The sequence below is a fragment of the Mytilus californianus genome, unplaced genomic scaffold, assembly GCF_021869535.1.
Source record: "Mytilus californianus isolate M0D057914Y unplaced genomic scaffold, xbMytCali1.0.p SCAF_9, whole genome shotgun sequence".
In the NCBI taxonomy this organism is placed as follows: domain Eukaryota; kingdom Metazoa; phylum Mollusca; class Bivalvia; order Mytilida; family Mytilidae; genus Mytilus; species Mytilus californianus.
The window spans coordinates 41,417,296-41,432,101 of NW_026262745.1; the positions used below are offsets into that span (position 1 = coordinate 41,417,296).

Consider the following 14,806-nt stretch of genomic DNA (forward strand, 5'->3'; position numbering starts at 1 on the left):
TTGCCACTAGATGTTCAGCAATCAATCAATCGACTAGCTTTCAGTAACTTCCTGTACTGTCAGATCTACTGTAATGACCATAATTATTCATGTTATTCAAATTCCTAAGCAGGTAGGGATTTTACAGTACAGGATATCAGAAAATATGAATTTCTTGAATTTTGTTAGATAGTATGAACAGAACAGAACTGCTGCATGAGGCATCGACTGTGTGTGTGTGTGTATGTGTTTGTGTGGCCCGGGGAGGGTGGAGGTTTAAGAATCAACTGATTACCTCCATTACATGCAAAGTCCTAGAACACATTGTACACAGCAGCGTAATGGACCACTTTGACAAACACAAAATTCTTACAAACGCACAACATGGATTCCGCAAACGACGATCTTGCGAATCCCAACTTATCATCACCATTCATGATATTGCATCAAAATTAAAAAGTAACAGCCAAGTAGATATCATCCTACTAGATTTCGCAAAAGCGTTTGATAAAGTGCCACACAATCGCCTACTACATAAACTTGGAGTATTACGGAGTAAACCCTAAAACAAACAAGTGGATAAGATCATTCCTACAAAACAGAAGGCAAAGCGTTATCCTAGAGGGAGCAGTCTCGGAACAGGTACCAGTACTCTCTGGTGTACCTCAAGGTACAGTTCTTGGACCCCTGCTGTTCCTGGCCTACATAAATGACATGCCAGAAACAGCAACATCATCAGAGACCCAACTATTTTCGGACGACAGCCTCCTCTACAGAACAATAAGCAACCAAGCAGATAGCGACCTACTACAGAAAGACCTAACATCATTAGAGGACTGGGAAAATAAATGGCAAACGAGCTTCAATGCGAAAAAATGCATTGTAATTCAAATACAACCCAAGGACCGTCCAGTTATACCATTGAAGCCAGCAAATACCACTGAATACCTGGGAGTAACAATCAGTGATAACCTAACCTGTCACAGACATATTGACAACATAGTAGGAAAAGGCAACAAAACACTAGGCTTCATAAGAAGAAACTTAAAAGATTGCTCTAAACCAGTTAAAGCAGCAGCATATTATAAGTTATATGGTTCGCTACTGACCCCCTACGGATCCATAGAGGGTTAGTAAAATCCATAGGGGGTGAGGCCGAAGGCCGAATCCCCTGTGGATTTTATTCACCCTCTATGGTCCGTATGGGGTCAGTAGTGAACCGTATAACGAATTTATCGCACGCGAGACTTTTTCTGCAGCGTTTTGTAGAAAAATAAGCAATGAAATACAACAACATCAATAGATGACGTCACCATTAACAGTAGACGTGACGTCATAAACCCACTATGAAATTTACTAACCCCCTACGGATCCATAGGGGGTCACCACGTGACGGCGTTAAACCAATCACAACGTAATAATTTACCCGCGGTGCGATAATCAACAATAGTAAGACCTTCAGTTGAATATGCATGCACAGTATGGGACCCAACAAAACAGACTAAAATAAAGGCAATTGAACAAGTACAAAAAAGAGCAGCCAGATTTGTAAACAACAACTATACAGAGTGGGTCTCATTGGGTCTAAGCGTGACGCGGGATTGCCGATTTTTTGTAAGCGTGACACGTGAAAGTAAAATTATTGTGCCGTGAAAACGGGAAATGAAGTCTAGCGGGATACGGGAAATTACAAAAAAATGAGAATTGCTTACGTACATAGTGTAAGCGGGATACGGGAATCTGACAAAACAGTAAGCGGGATCCGGGATCAGAACCCCCCAATGAGACCCCCTACAGACCGCACACCTGGCTGTGTAACAAATATGGTAAAATCATTAAAATGGGAAAGCCTTGAAGACCGAAGGAAACAAAATAGGCTATGCATGTTGTTCAAAATACAACACGATCTAATCGACATAGATCGGAACCAATATCTGACGCCAAACGATAGCCGGACCAGAGGTAAAAACCGATTCTACCAAGAAAGGGCCACAACAGACGCCTTCGGCCAATCCTTCTTTCCAAGGACCATCAGGGACTGGAACCAACTGCCAACATCAGCGACAGCAGCAGACACAGTCGAAGGATTCAGAGCTGCCCTGAAGGCATGCTCTGCTAAAGCCTAGACAGTAACATCCTGTACATAGTTTTATTTGTATATATATAGAGAACGTTTTAAATGTAAATAGCCATGAGAAAACTTTCTGTGTTGTCCGACACTGTGCAGAGTTTTCGCGGGACCTAATACATTCAATTATTGAATCCGGTTCCTTACTTGGAAGAAGAAGAAGGAGAAGATGAATGGTCGATGCCTAGTCCAAAGGATATTATTATTATATAGTTGTCTTTGTGTTTATGTGGTTTTTTTTTAATGAAGGATCGTCAGTATGTATTATCAATTATCCCCAATCAGAAAGGAATATACCAAACAGGATGTTCTGCTTAATAAAAGGGCTGCGCTGATCTACGCTTGGCAATGCATATTGTAGATACTTTTTTTTATATTTCCGTTTGTACTGACGGTTAATTCATCAGTCAGATCGATGTTATTGTAAAATTATGTATAATTCTTCGGACTTTTCTCCATGTATATTTTCATGATAAAATGACCAGTAAGTTTTATGCTTTTTTGTACAAAACATTTTGCAACTAAAAAAGCTGAAAACCGTTTTCTGTCCGGGGGCTGAACCCCCTACCAGGGCTCTACCTTGGACCTGCTGGGGGCCTTAAGCGGCCCCCAGACCCTGCCGCAATTTGTGCCAACAGTTTATTGGATACATAGCTACGCCCCTGGATAATTTGTACAGAGAACAAATAGGAAGTCTTGTGTTTTTATTAGCTATTTGTAAAAGGGTGTATACCTTGGTGATCTCATTTGTTTACTACATTGTAAGTACTTTTGTAAATGGGCAGTTGTGAAGCTGCTTGTTTTGTTGAAAATTGCACCATGTGATAGCTCATACATGTACCCTACTGAATCCAAAAATAAATGGTTGCAAGGTACTTTTTATATCCCTGCTTTCTAAAGCAGGTGGTATACACTATAGTGGTGAGGTAGTTTGTTCGTCAGTTTGCCCTCCTGAAAATTGTACAAATTACAATGTAATAAGTTTTCGAAGGGAATTATCGCTGTTAAAGCTTTTCTGTCAGGACTTTATGAAATTAGAGTCCGATGTCCCAAAATTTGTTTGCCCTTCACATTGTTTACTTTTGAACATTTTTATACGACCGCAAAAAAAATTTTGGGATCGTATAATGGTATGATGTCGTCGTCGTCTGCGTCGTCGTCCGAAGACACATTGGTTTCCGGACAATAACTTTAGTTTAAGTGAATGGATCTCTATGAATTTTTTTAAGAAGGTTCAATACCACAAGAGGAAGGTTGGGATTGATTTTGGGGATGATGGTCCCAATCGTTTAGGAATAAGGGGCCCAAAAGGGGCCAAAAACAAGCATTTTTCTAGTTTCAGGATAATAACTTGTGTATAAGTATTTCGATTGCCCTGAAATTGTACCACAATGTTTAATACCACAAGTAGAAGGTTGAGATTCACCTTAGGGGTTATGGGGCCAACAGATTAGGAATTAAGGGCCAAAAAGGGGCCAAAAACAAGCATTTTTCTAGTTTCTGGACAATAACTTGTGTGTAAGTGTATGGATCTCCCTGACATTGTAACACAAGGTTCCATATCACAAAGGGAAGTCTGGGATTGAGTTTGGGGTCAATTGCCCAAAACATGTAGGAATTACGGGCCAAAAAGGGCCAAAAACAAGCATTTTTCTAGTTTCCAGACAATAACTTGTGTTTAAGTGTATGGATCTCTCTAAAATTGTACTACAAGGTTCCATACTACAAAGGAAAGGCTGGGATTGAGTAATGGGGTTATTGCTCCAAGGAGGGTTTCAAAAAGTTGGGGGGGGGGGGGTCAAATTGCGGTCGTATCAGGCTGTGCTCAGCGAAGCATTTTATCTCCTATGATTTCCAAAATATATCTTAAAAAAGTCTGATATGGAATGGTGATGGTGACTATTAACTATTGACCTTATTAAGGTCACATGATAAGGAGTGCAATGGTGAAGACCTTAAGTTCCCATGACTAATAGTTTCTGAGTGATGGCTACTAACAATATTTCAGCAACCTTCATTAGGGATTAGCTCCCTTTCTGAGGTGTTGTAGCTTTTTGGTCCAAATATTATAGATCCTGGACTAACCATGCTAGTCGTGAACGGTGAATGCATTTTGCAGAATCAACCAAATATTTGATATCAACACCAGTCCTTTCAAAAGAAGATAAGATAAACGAGAAAGATGATGACCCTTTTGTATATAATACCTTGTATGTAGTTCAGGGTTGTGGAGCAGTTTGAAAAAATTATCATAAAAGCATGTGTATGATGATCATCCATGTCATGATGATGATGGATTGCTGTCTATTAACGTCCAGTGGCAAATAAAATGCATATTTAGGACATGAATACGATAATGTGATAAGAATATAATCCCTGCTTTGTACTAGACCCAACATGCTGAGCTGTATTTAAAATGTGCTAGTTTACCAGGTAACAGACTGCAAGAGAAAGATTTGTTACCCTACCTAGACACATTATTATGTCTTTGCTCTTACTCCTAAATGCCAAGTGTGTAGGCGAGAAGCAGCAAATACAAATTTTCAAGCCTTTGGTTCGACCTGAACCGGGTTCAAACCCACAACCTCGCCCAAATGAGACCATTGAGGTGATCAAAACTGTACAGATTAGATGGTAATCAGTTTGCCTCAAATATAATATGTTATCGTACATCTAGTTTTTTTTTCTGTCACGATGTTTAATCGTTTCAGAGTAATGGCACCTTATGACATTTTTTAGAATCTTCCATGGAAAAACCCTCCTTTACTCTAATTAAGGGGTTAAAGCTTTTTGGTAAATAGTTGCAAATTTGTCACTACTTACCTTTTCCCTAACTAATGAGGTTCACAAGTTCATCTCGTAACAATTACTAAGACAAAAAGGTCACGATGAACTGAAATTAAACTAGGTCACACATCAAGAAGTCCATATTAATAGTTATTAAAAAGGGCACAGAAAAAAAATAGAGGATAACAATGATATCATGGGAAAGGCTACAGAGGTTAAAAGGGACACTGTCATGACTCATTAAAAGTTCACAGAAACTCAGAAAGTGATGGAATTCACAAGCCAAACGTGATCACCATTCTTTTAAATGGTCACAGTACTGCATACGGGGAACTTGGCAAAAAAAAAAAAGGCAGGATGACAATTCATGTAAAAAAGTCAGGATAAACTAATAAAAAAAAGGCAGGACCGAATAGAGTGAAAAATAAAAAGGCAGGACAGAGATAACAACTAAAACAAAATGCAGGACAACATTTTTTTCATCCTAGCCCCTCCATAAAAATCAAATGGTAGCTCCCTAAGCATGCAAGGGTTGTCAGATTGTATGCTTAAACTCTTTCCTGCACAATTCATGAAGGGGCAATCTGTATTTGTATTTTCTAACTTCAGCCAATCTATAGGCACACCTCCACATTAGGAGTAAGATGCGAATCTCCACCAGTATAAATTAATAGAACTATCCTACACAGTAAAATCCACTAAATATTTACAGTTTTAGCACCAATCCTCCACCAATAAGAAAAATTGTTAGGGGAACTTTTTTAACTGCTATAAAATTTAAAGTGTACCAAGCAGAATGTCTCTATTATCTACAGTAACTCTTAAAAATTAAAATTGCAGGGATTTTGAAATAGTTAAGACATGTAAGATAATTTATATACTTAAAAAAAATTGAAACAGATCAGGTTTATGGGAAACTGGACAGTACCAAGATGTGATCAGTCTATATTAAGGAATGTTATTTCACAGCCTGTATCAGTGAAATATTCCACACAGAATGTACACGGAATATAGTAGGAATATTGCATTGCATACTACCAGAAAAGAGTGATATTCTAGTCAGACAGTAGTAGGAATCCACATGGAAAATAGCCGAAAAATTTAAATTAGCAGGAATTTCTTAGTAGGAATATTGTATATTCCTACCAGGAATATTTAAATTAGCAGGAATAATTGGCGGGAAAATAAAATTCCTACTAGAAAACAGGGTAGGAATTTTTCAAAATTCCACATAAAAAAAAAAAAATCCTAGTAGGAATCTAAAAATATACAAAATATAAGTGTATATTCACAAATACACAACTGGTTCAATCATTTAAGTTTGAATTTCAACAACAAAGAACAAAGGAAATGCCTGCAATATATTCATTTAAAAAAAGTTGACTTTTGAAATGTATGAGGAAGCTGTGATATATACATGTATCCAAGCTAGAAATTGTGTTATATAAGTAGATGGGCAAAAATGTTGATAAGATGAATTTTAAAAGAATAATGAACAAATAATGAGTAAAATTATGCACTTAATTGTAGAATTAACTGATTACTAAATATATTGGCAAACAGATAAAAAAATTCATCTTAAAGTATAAAAATTACCATCAATCTACATGAGCCATATTTTCTCATATTTAAATAATGTAGTTGTTTGACCCTTGCAGCATTGTGTTCCAACAACTTTTCATTCTTCTATCCTTAAACTTTTGAATTTATGAACTGGAACTTGGTTGCATTTAACACAGCAAAATGTGTGCCATTAGCAAACCGGAATCCAGTTTAAGATAATTAAAAAGATTCCATGTAGAAAGATTTTCTAGTAGGAATAAATTAATTCTGGTAGGAATCTAGTAGTAGGAAAATGAATAATCTAATAAGATTTTCTGTCCAAATTCCCACTTCATATTTTCAAAACAGAAAAAAATCCATACAGACTTTTAAAATTCCAGCTAGATGGTAGGATTTTGCCAGTGAGAAAATAAAAAATCCAGTCAGAATTTTGTTCATTTTCCATGTCCGCCTACTTTCTATATAGAATCTTTGATTCTAGGTAGAATCCTACTACATTCCTACTAGTGTCTAGGTGGAATCCTACTACCTATTTCGTACGGGAGATCTAGGCTTCTTTGTGATATCTAGCAGCTTTTATCGTCTCACATGCAGCTTATAGCACAAGCTTCTACATAGCAGTTCTAATTTTGTATCCATGTCTGATATGACAAGTTGAGAATTCTACTATGTGCAATAGAAATATTGATTGACTAATATTGTTGCAATGTTAAATGCAGCGTCTAGCTTATGATCAGCACAAAGCATACTACAAATGCTTATTATTTTCAAAATAAGTGGTTTTTGTATGCACTCTTGTTCCTCACATATCAACAGGAAGTGACTCGTGGTTTCCTTATTATTCTTGCACATCATTCAGGTACCATCTGGGGTAATGACATAATCAAAAGGGCACAGAAAAATACATTAAGTACATTTATGTGACTTCCAGGTGAAACATGATCACTTCTAAATAAATCTGTTTGCCAAGGACCCTAAGTTGCTTAACAAAAATCTGTTTAAAAGTCTTTTGCAATATTAAATATTGATAATTATATAAAAAGTGGCTTCAGTTACAATCTTTACCTTACTTTGAAAGAAAAAGTTGTAGAAAACTAAAATTTTATAAGAGTAAATATTAAAAACAATGACAATTTGGGCAAGAAAATTGACAACATCAAACGATGCAATGAGCTGTACTGTTGATAATACAAAATTTCTTTCCCAACCTAAAACTCGGACATTTTATGGTCAAATTATCTTGCATGCAAAGGTCAAGGCAGTTACACTAATTAATAAGTAATTATTCAGATTATAACACAGATTTGTTTATTTTGCAACAATAAACCTTTTTCAACTTTTCCCTTAAGGGACTTTATTTAACAATATGAATGTATAGCAATTAAATTTTACTATTCACTAATGTGTGTACACTAAATATTTTTTTCAAACTTTGGATTGTTTCACACAAAACTGGGTATTAAATGAGATATCCAATAATAAGCATAACTTAATATTATTCTTTCAATTATCACATTATTGGTTATTGGAGAAACATGCCTGTAAGCATTTTAAGTATTGTTTCTAAAATTCTAGAAAAAGCTGCCTATAAGCAACTTGAAAAATTTTTGATTTCAAATAATTTATTATTTGAGTTTCAATCAGGATTTAGAAGTTCATATTCAACTGATTCTTGTCTCATTCACTTGATAGATCACATTAAAGCTCAAACAGCCAAAGGTCTTTTTACAGGCATGGTCCTATTAGACCTACAGAAGGCATTTGACACAGTAGATCACAAGATATTATGTGACAAATTAGAAGTAATTGGGGTTAGATCTATACCTTGGTTTGAGTCATATTTGACAAACAGAAAACAGGTTGTAAGTGTAAATGGGGTGATTTCAGAAGTGTGTAATATTACATGTGGTGTCCCTCAAGGTAGCTTACTGGGTCCACTTTTGTTTTTGATCTATGTCAATGATGTTCAAACTAGCATCGACTCATATTGTAAAGTTTTGATATATGCAGATGATACTGCAATTTTATTTTCCCATATAGACCCTGGGGTCATCTTGCACAAATTATCCAGAATGCTGGAATCATGCCATGATTGGTTAACTGACAATAAATTGTCCCTACATTTGGGAAAGACGGAGAGTATAATTTTTGGTCCTGCTCGAAAACTTCGGTCTTTAATACCGGGTGATTTTGCTATCTCCTGTAATGGTATTAATATTGAATCCAAAACTTTTGTAAAATATTTGGGAATAATAATTGATCAGTTTCTAACTGGTGATTTTATTGTCAACTCTATAGTGAAAAAAGTCAATCAAAGGCTTAAATTTTTATATAGAAACAAAGAGTGTCTAAATTTTCAATCTAGGAAAACATTGTGCTCTTCCCTGATTCAATGTCATTTTGACTATGCATGTGCATGCTTAATACCACCGCAAACAAATTTTGGGGTCGTATATTGGTATAACTTTGGCGGTGTCGTCGTGGTCGTCCGCAGACACATTGGTTTTCACACTCTGACTTTAGTTTAAGTGAATGGATCTCTATGAAATTCAGGTATGAAGGTATATCAAAACAAATGAAGAATAAACTTCAAGTGGCACAAAATAAGATTGTGAGATTTATTCTGCAATTACATCCCAGAAAGAGTGTGACATATATTGAATTTAAGAAATTGGGCTTTTTAAATATTAGTTATAGAGTCAAACAACTAAGACTCAACCATGTTTTCAACATTTTTAACAATATATGCCCAAATTATTTACATACTAATTTTGTTAAAAATAAAACATCTTTCAATACAAGATCTAGTAGTAAAAACTTCTATATACCAGGAATTAAAGGGTGTGAATCCACCACTTTCTTTTATAATGGAATAAAAGACTGGAATTCGTTACCAGACATGATTAAAAGTTGCTCTAAAAAATATAATGTTAAAGTACAAGTGAAAAAGTTTTTGATGGATAAATTTAACTCCATCTTTAATAGTGAATTTGTTTTTTATTAATTATACTGGGGCTTTGACCATATATCTGTGATAATTCCAAATGATTTGTGCTTGTATTTCCTATGTGTCAACCCTTGGTGTAAACTGGAAGTCTCGTTTTAAAAGGACCCCACTGGAAATAAGTTTTAATAACTTTTGTGGTTCATCCTAAGATATTAAGCTACAGTGAAAATCTAGTCAATTTAAATTTCACTCATTATTTAATCTAATCTATTCATATTATCAAAATATCATGAAAATTTTCATAATTTTATTTTAAATTAAAATTTTTAGTAAACATGTATATCATTTTAGTGTCTATAAACTATGTCTAGTGCTATATCTGTGTCTTTCTAATATTTTGTATCTGTCAAATTCATGCCTTTTTATCTTGAATAAATATATATACATGATATATAACACGAGAAAAGGAAGAAATGAATTTTTTATCCTCTAAAAATGACTTTGAATGTTTATCTGTTTAAAAAGTATATATTTAGCAATAATACTATGAAAGTACAATAATTCTCTACTATTTTGTATATAAATAAGCTTAAAAAATCATATTACCCAGTATTACCCATTTCAGGAAGTATTTCTCAGCCCACATGGCCCAGGTAATACTTTGCCAATTCAACCCTCGGTGAAAATCAGTGCATCACCACCAATTCTTAAATGATGAGAGAGACCAATACATCAGGAGCTCTTTTCACAAAAAATGTTAAGAGTAAAAGTACTCGTAAGTCATGAACATTTCAGTATAACTTACGATCAATTTATTTTAATCGTAAGATTTTTCGTGAAAAGAGTCGCTGGGCCTTTCACATGGATGTAAACTGAAGTTTTGTATCGTTGATGAACATTACACATGTACAATACTCTTTTGTTAATCATGCTAATATAGAAATGTAGCATAATGCTACATGTTTATATATATACATGATATATATGACACATATAAACAACAAATGTTCTTTAAAAATATATATCATTTATTGTCAGATCAATATGGTTATCTCGTACCATTGTAAACTCGTACCAATGTCAACTCGTACCAATGCTAACTCGTACCACGGTAAATTCATACCATTGTAAACTCGTACCAACTTATTTAAATGCATCCAAATGGTGTTTAATGATGAATATATAGTTTAATTTCACTCAATACCTCTTAAGTCTGTAAAATGTATATAATTTGAAATTACAATGACCAATTTGTGCTAATTTTCCTTGTCTAATTGGATAGAGAAAACCGTGGCAGATTGGCTTTGTTGTCTCCCTTGAACAGACCCTTTTTTTAACTTTTATTGACAACTATTTGATTTAATTTTTAATCATTCCAAATAAGTAACATTGAATAGATTTGGGTATTTTTCTATTGTTTCTAAAAGGAATTTTATTTAATGAGAGAATTTATTTCTTGTGTTTTAAAGGTTCAAAATTGGTTATGACAAACAGTTAGAAAGTATGAAATTTATTTTTATACAATATTCAGCTAATTGTTGCACAAAATCATGAATAAGACCATGCTTTAATTCATATAATCAAAAAGTCATTATAATTTTTCCCGATTTATATACATGTATAACACCTGTAGCCGAAGATACACCTCGCTCCAGCAACAGAGGAAAGTAACTGATATATGAAAAGGCACCTGAGATCACCCTCAGTTTCAAGTGGGTTTCGTGTTGTTTTTAATTCCAAACTGTTAAATTATATAACAACAATCCAATTTAATAATATGATTAAACAAGTTGATTAGTTAATAATAACCCAATAATCATACAATCAAAGGAATTTAATATATCAGTTAGCATGGTAAGTAATTCAACTTTTTTATTAAGATTACAAAAAAAATCATAAAACATTCGTATTTTTGAATATATTTTTAATGGTACGAGTTTGCAGTGGTACATGTACGAGTTCTGAATGGTACGACTTCCAGTGGTACGAGTTTACGTTGGTACGAGTTAACTTTTTTGGTACGAGTTAACTTGCTTCCCATGATACATGTATACATTTGTAGATTAATGGGTTTTCTACACAATGATATCATTAAATATCAGGTTGGGTCTGCACCAAACAGATACATGTTTGTAGGCAAACGGACCCATATACCCCTTCTTGTTGTTTGTCTGCCATTACTGGACATCAGAAAGCTTCCCTTAAAATTTTTACGTCACAATAGAATATGTACGACGCCACAAAGGAAAAATGATTTTTTTTTGTATCAGTATGACGTCAATAGTTCAAGTGTAGCCGATTCCAAAAATAGCCATAATGTCTTTTTGATAAAACTGAAGCCTTCACTTCTAGTCCATTTTATTCCAAGTCAAATGACATGCAGTCCTGAATATGCATGATATACATTTCCCCCTTGACATTATACAAACAATAATCATTTTGTTTGTGTGTCACGAATAGAAGTTCCTTCATAATATAAGTTCCAAATGGAAACAATATTCTGGAATATTATTTCCACTGGAATAAATATTACAGTAAATGTTCCTAACGGAATAAATGGTATAGAATATTTGTTCCAACAGGAACAGATATTATGACATTGTTTATAACAAAGTTTCCAGTGGAACTTCTGTTATGCGGAACAAATATACGTTGACATGTGGACCTGTAAAGGGATTTCTTGTCTGGAGTGATTTTCTGATTTGGTTGCATAAGAAAATATCTGCAGATACAGAATCCCAAAGGGGATTACTGCTATTCCTATCAAGGATTCAGAATTCAGAGCAGTTTTATTTTTATTTCTGAACAGGATGGAGATTACAATTTGACTGAATTCTGAAATTAGTTATCTGCAGTCAAATTGAAAATATAATTCAGAATCCAGATAGGAAATGATTGAATCAATAGAGCCAGGGGTGTAGATAGTAGATCCATAAATCTTAAGTGCAACACATGGCCTAGGGATTCTTAATTCAGAACGCAATATGCTCTCTATCACATGGCAATGAAAACATCGGGGAAAAATATTCCCCAAGACTAAACGTGTGGATTTAGAGGTTGATGCATGGTTATGAATAAAACTAAATAAATACCATGGAATTCCAGTTTTTTCGAAGCTGTCTTTGCTTTCTCTGAAAGGCCTGCCGTTTACAGAACCACCGGGCATGATATATTTCTGTACAAACGTATTTTTTTTATAAATTTGTCAGTGAACACAAAATGTCATTTTCTGTGACGAAAAACTAATGACTGCTTACAAATCGGAAAAGGCATGAACTTACTCCGGAATTTTCATAATACAGATATCTTTTTTTTTACAGATATTTTAGGAATACCTGCAGATACTCATACACAGATTGTATATTTTAGACCTCATGAACTTGAAATTCTTTAATATGATATCAAATTAGAAAGTATTATGCAAACTCTGTAATGAGGAAATAGAAGATGAGATTCATTTTCTTTTAACAGGCAAAATATTTAATGAAAATAAAAAAATATATATTCTATAACCATGGACTTTTTATAATAGCAATATATGTCCGCCCGGACATATTTTACCCGGACAAATTTATCTCTTACATTTGTAATAACACGTGTGTGTTATAGAAGTCTCAGGTAGGGCCAGAATGAAATTCAAACTGGCGGGCCTAGTAAATCAAATATTTTGGTTGTGAGAAAATGCAAAATGAAAGATGAAACTTTTGAGGAAGCGAGGGAAAAATACCAACGGTTGGAAGTTTGGTGCTTCACTAGCAGACAGTGTTAAAATCAAAGAAATACAAAAGGCGTAAACAGTTGCCGATTGGCTGTCGAAGATAGAAAAATAATATGCCTGCCTGGAAGATACAAGGTTCGGATATATATATCAGCAGTGTGTCTTGTCAAGAGTATTGTTATTGGTATATGAGTTTCCCGTGTCCAAAGATGAGGTTTATCAGACGAAGATCAGTGCGTACATATTTTTATTGTATTATATGTTTCTGTTGATAAAAAATCTCTTCTGATTTGGATAACGGGAAATCATGAAGATAAATATAAAGAATTTTGAAAATGATTTGTCAACTTTTACAGGTTTTAAAAGAAATAAGAAATACAATATTAAATAAGTTAAGCATTTATTTAGAGTTATGGAATAATATGCAAATACTGCATGTATTTACCATTAAATAATAATATATACAAAAATAAATGGTAATCGTTCTTTATAAGCTTCCGTTACGGTTGCATTGACCTTATTAAACTTCAAAAAGAATTGTAATTTATGCAAATATTGGTATATTGAATAACAACAGCAAACAGCCTGAACATATATTGAATCGCTTATTATACAATTGCACAAGTTTGTCCACTCTTTATAACGCTGATGTATGAAATCTACTTAGAAGGATAGTCACCGATGTTGGAGTGTTAAAAGACACGATTTTCTTTCAAATAAGCTGATTAGATAAGTACTCTGAACTTGCTTTCCGTGAGACCAATCATTCCTTGGTACGGGAAAAGCGTACATCAAATTGTTTTGATTGTTTAAAAACGATCTTTTTCGCCTTGCTCCTTTAGGATTGTTTGTCGCGGTGTTCAGCGCATATAACAAACAAATGTATTGGAACTAAGTGAAATATCTGATTTTAACTTCAGATTGAGCACACGTCATCATGTCTTAAAATTTGAACTGTTACAGTAAGGAAAATATTGAAAATCAATAGATATGAATGCCGGTTTTACAACAGGTGTTACTGGAATAATCTTCATCAGATAACTCGAGGCCAAATGCTTAGAATGCCAAATTCAATTCTTAAAAAGTAACAATAAAAAAACGTTAGATAACACAAATAAACGAAAGGACCTAAAACTGTAGACTTGTTGCCTGTCCTTTATCTCTTTTGTTTTTATAACAAGGGGGACTTAGATACATAGAAAACAAGCATACTAAAACAGATAACCGTCTAATTAGCCGCTTTAGAATCTTATGCATACTGGGTAATATTTTCAAAAGTGTACATCAAAACGTCGTGATTGTTTAAAAATGTCATGAACAATGGAAACCAATGACGTGACGTTATTTTCATTTTAGGCGTAGTCTTTTAGATTCTGAAACCGCCAATTAAAAGCCAATTTTTCTGAGGGAGCTACAACCTTAGCTTTGAGACATATACTAAAAACATCATGACAATACGAAAGCACTTCAAGTGCTTCAATAGATTGTTGAAGCATTCATTGAAACTGTAATCTTTTTGAACCATTCTTATATCATTGTATTATTACATAACATTGCACATATAAATGTTAAAGAAAAATCCTAATTTTTTAATACGATTATGCTCGAAATATTTTCAAAAGCGTTCACCAAAACGTTGTGATTGGTTAAAACATCATAAACAATTGTAATTCAACGAATGATG

General features: G+C 34.0%; 1 protein-coding gene across 1 annotated transcript in view; it reads right to left on the reverse strand.

Annotated features, from left to right (window-relative positions):
• The window catches only part of LOC127715241 (RNA-binding protein 41-like), a 37,245-nt gene extending 24,615 nt beyond the window's left edge, over positions 1–12,630 (reverse strand). The window contains exon 1 of the mRNA XM_052221264.1: positions 12,497–12,630. Coding sequence (XP_052077224.1) covers positions 12,497–12,570 — 74 coding nt within the window. The 5' untranslated portion in view covers positions 12,571–12,630. The remainder of the gene's footprint in view (positions 1–12,496) is intronic.
• Between the last annotated feature and the right edge of the window lie 2,176 nt (positions 12,631–14,806).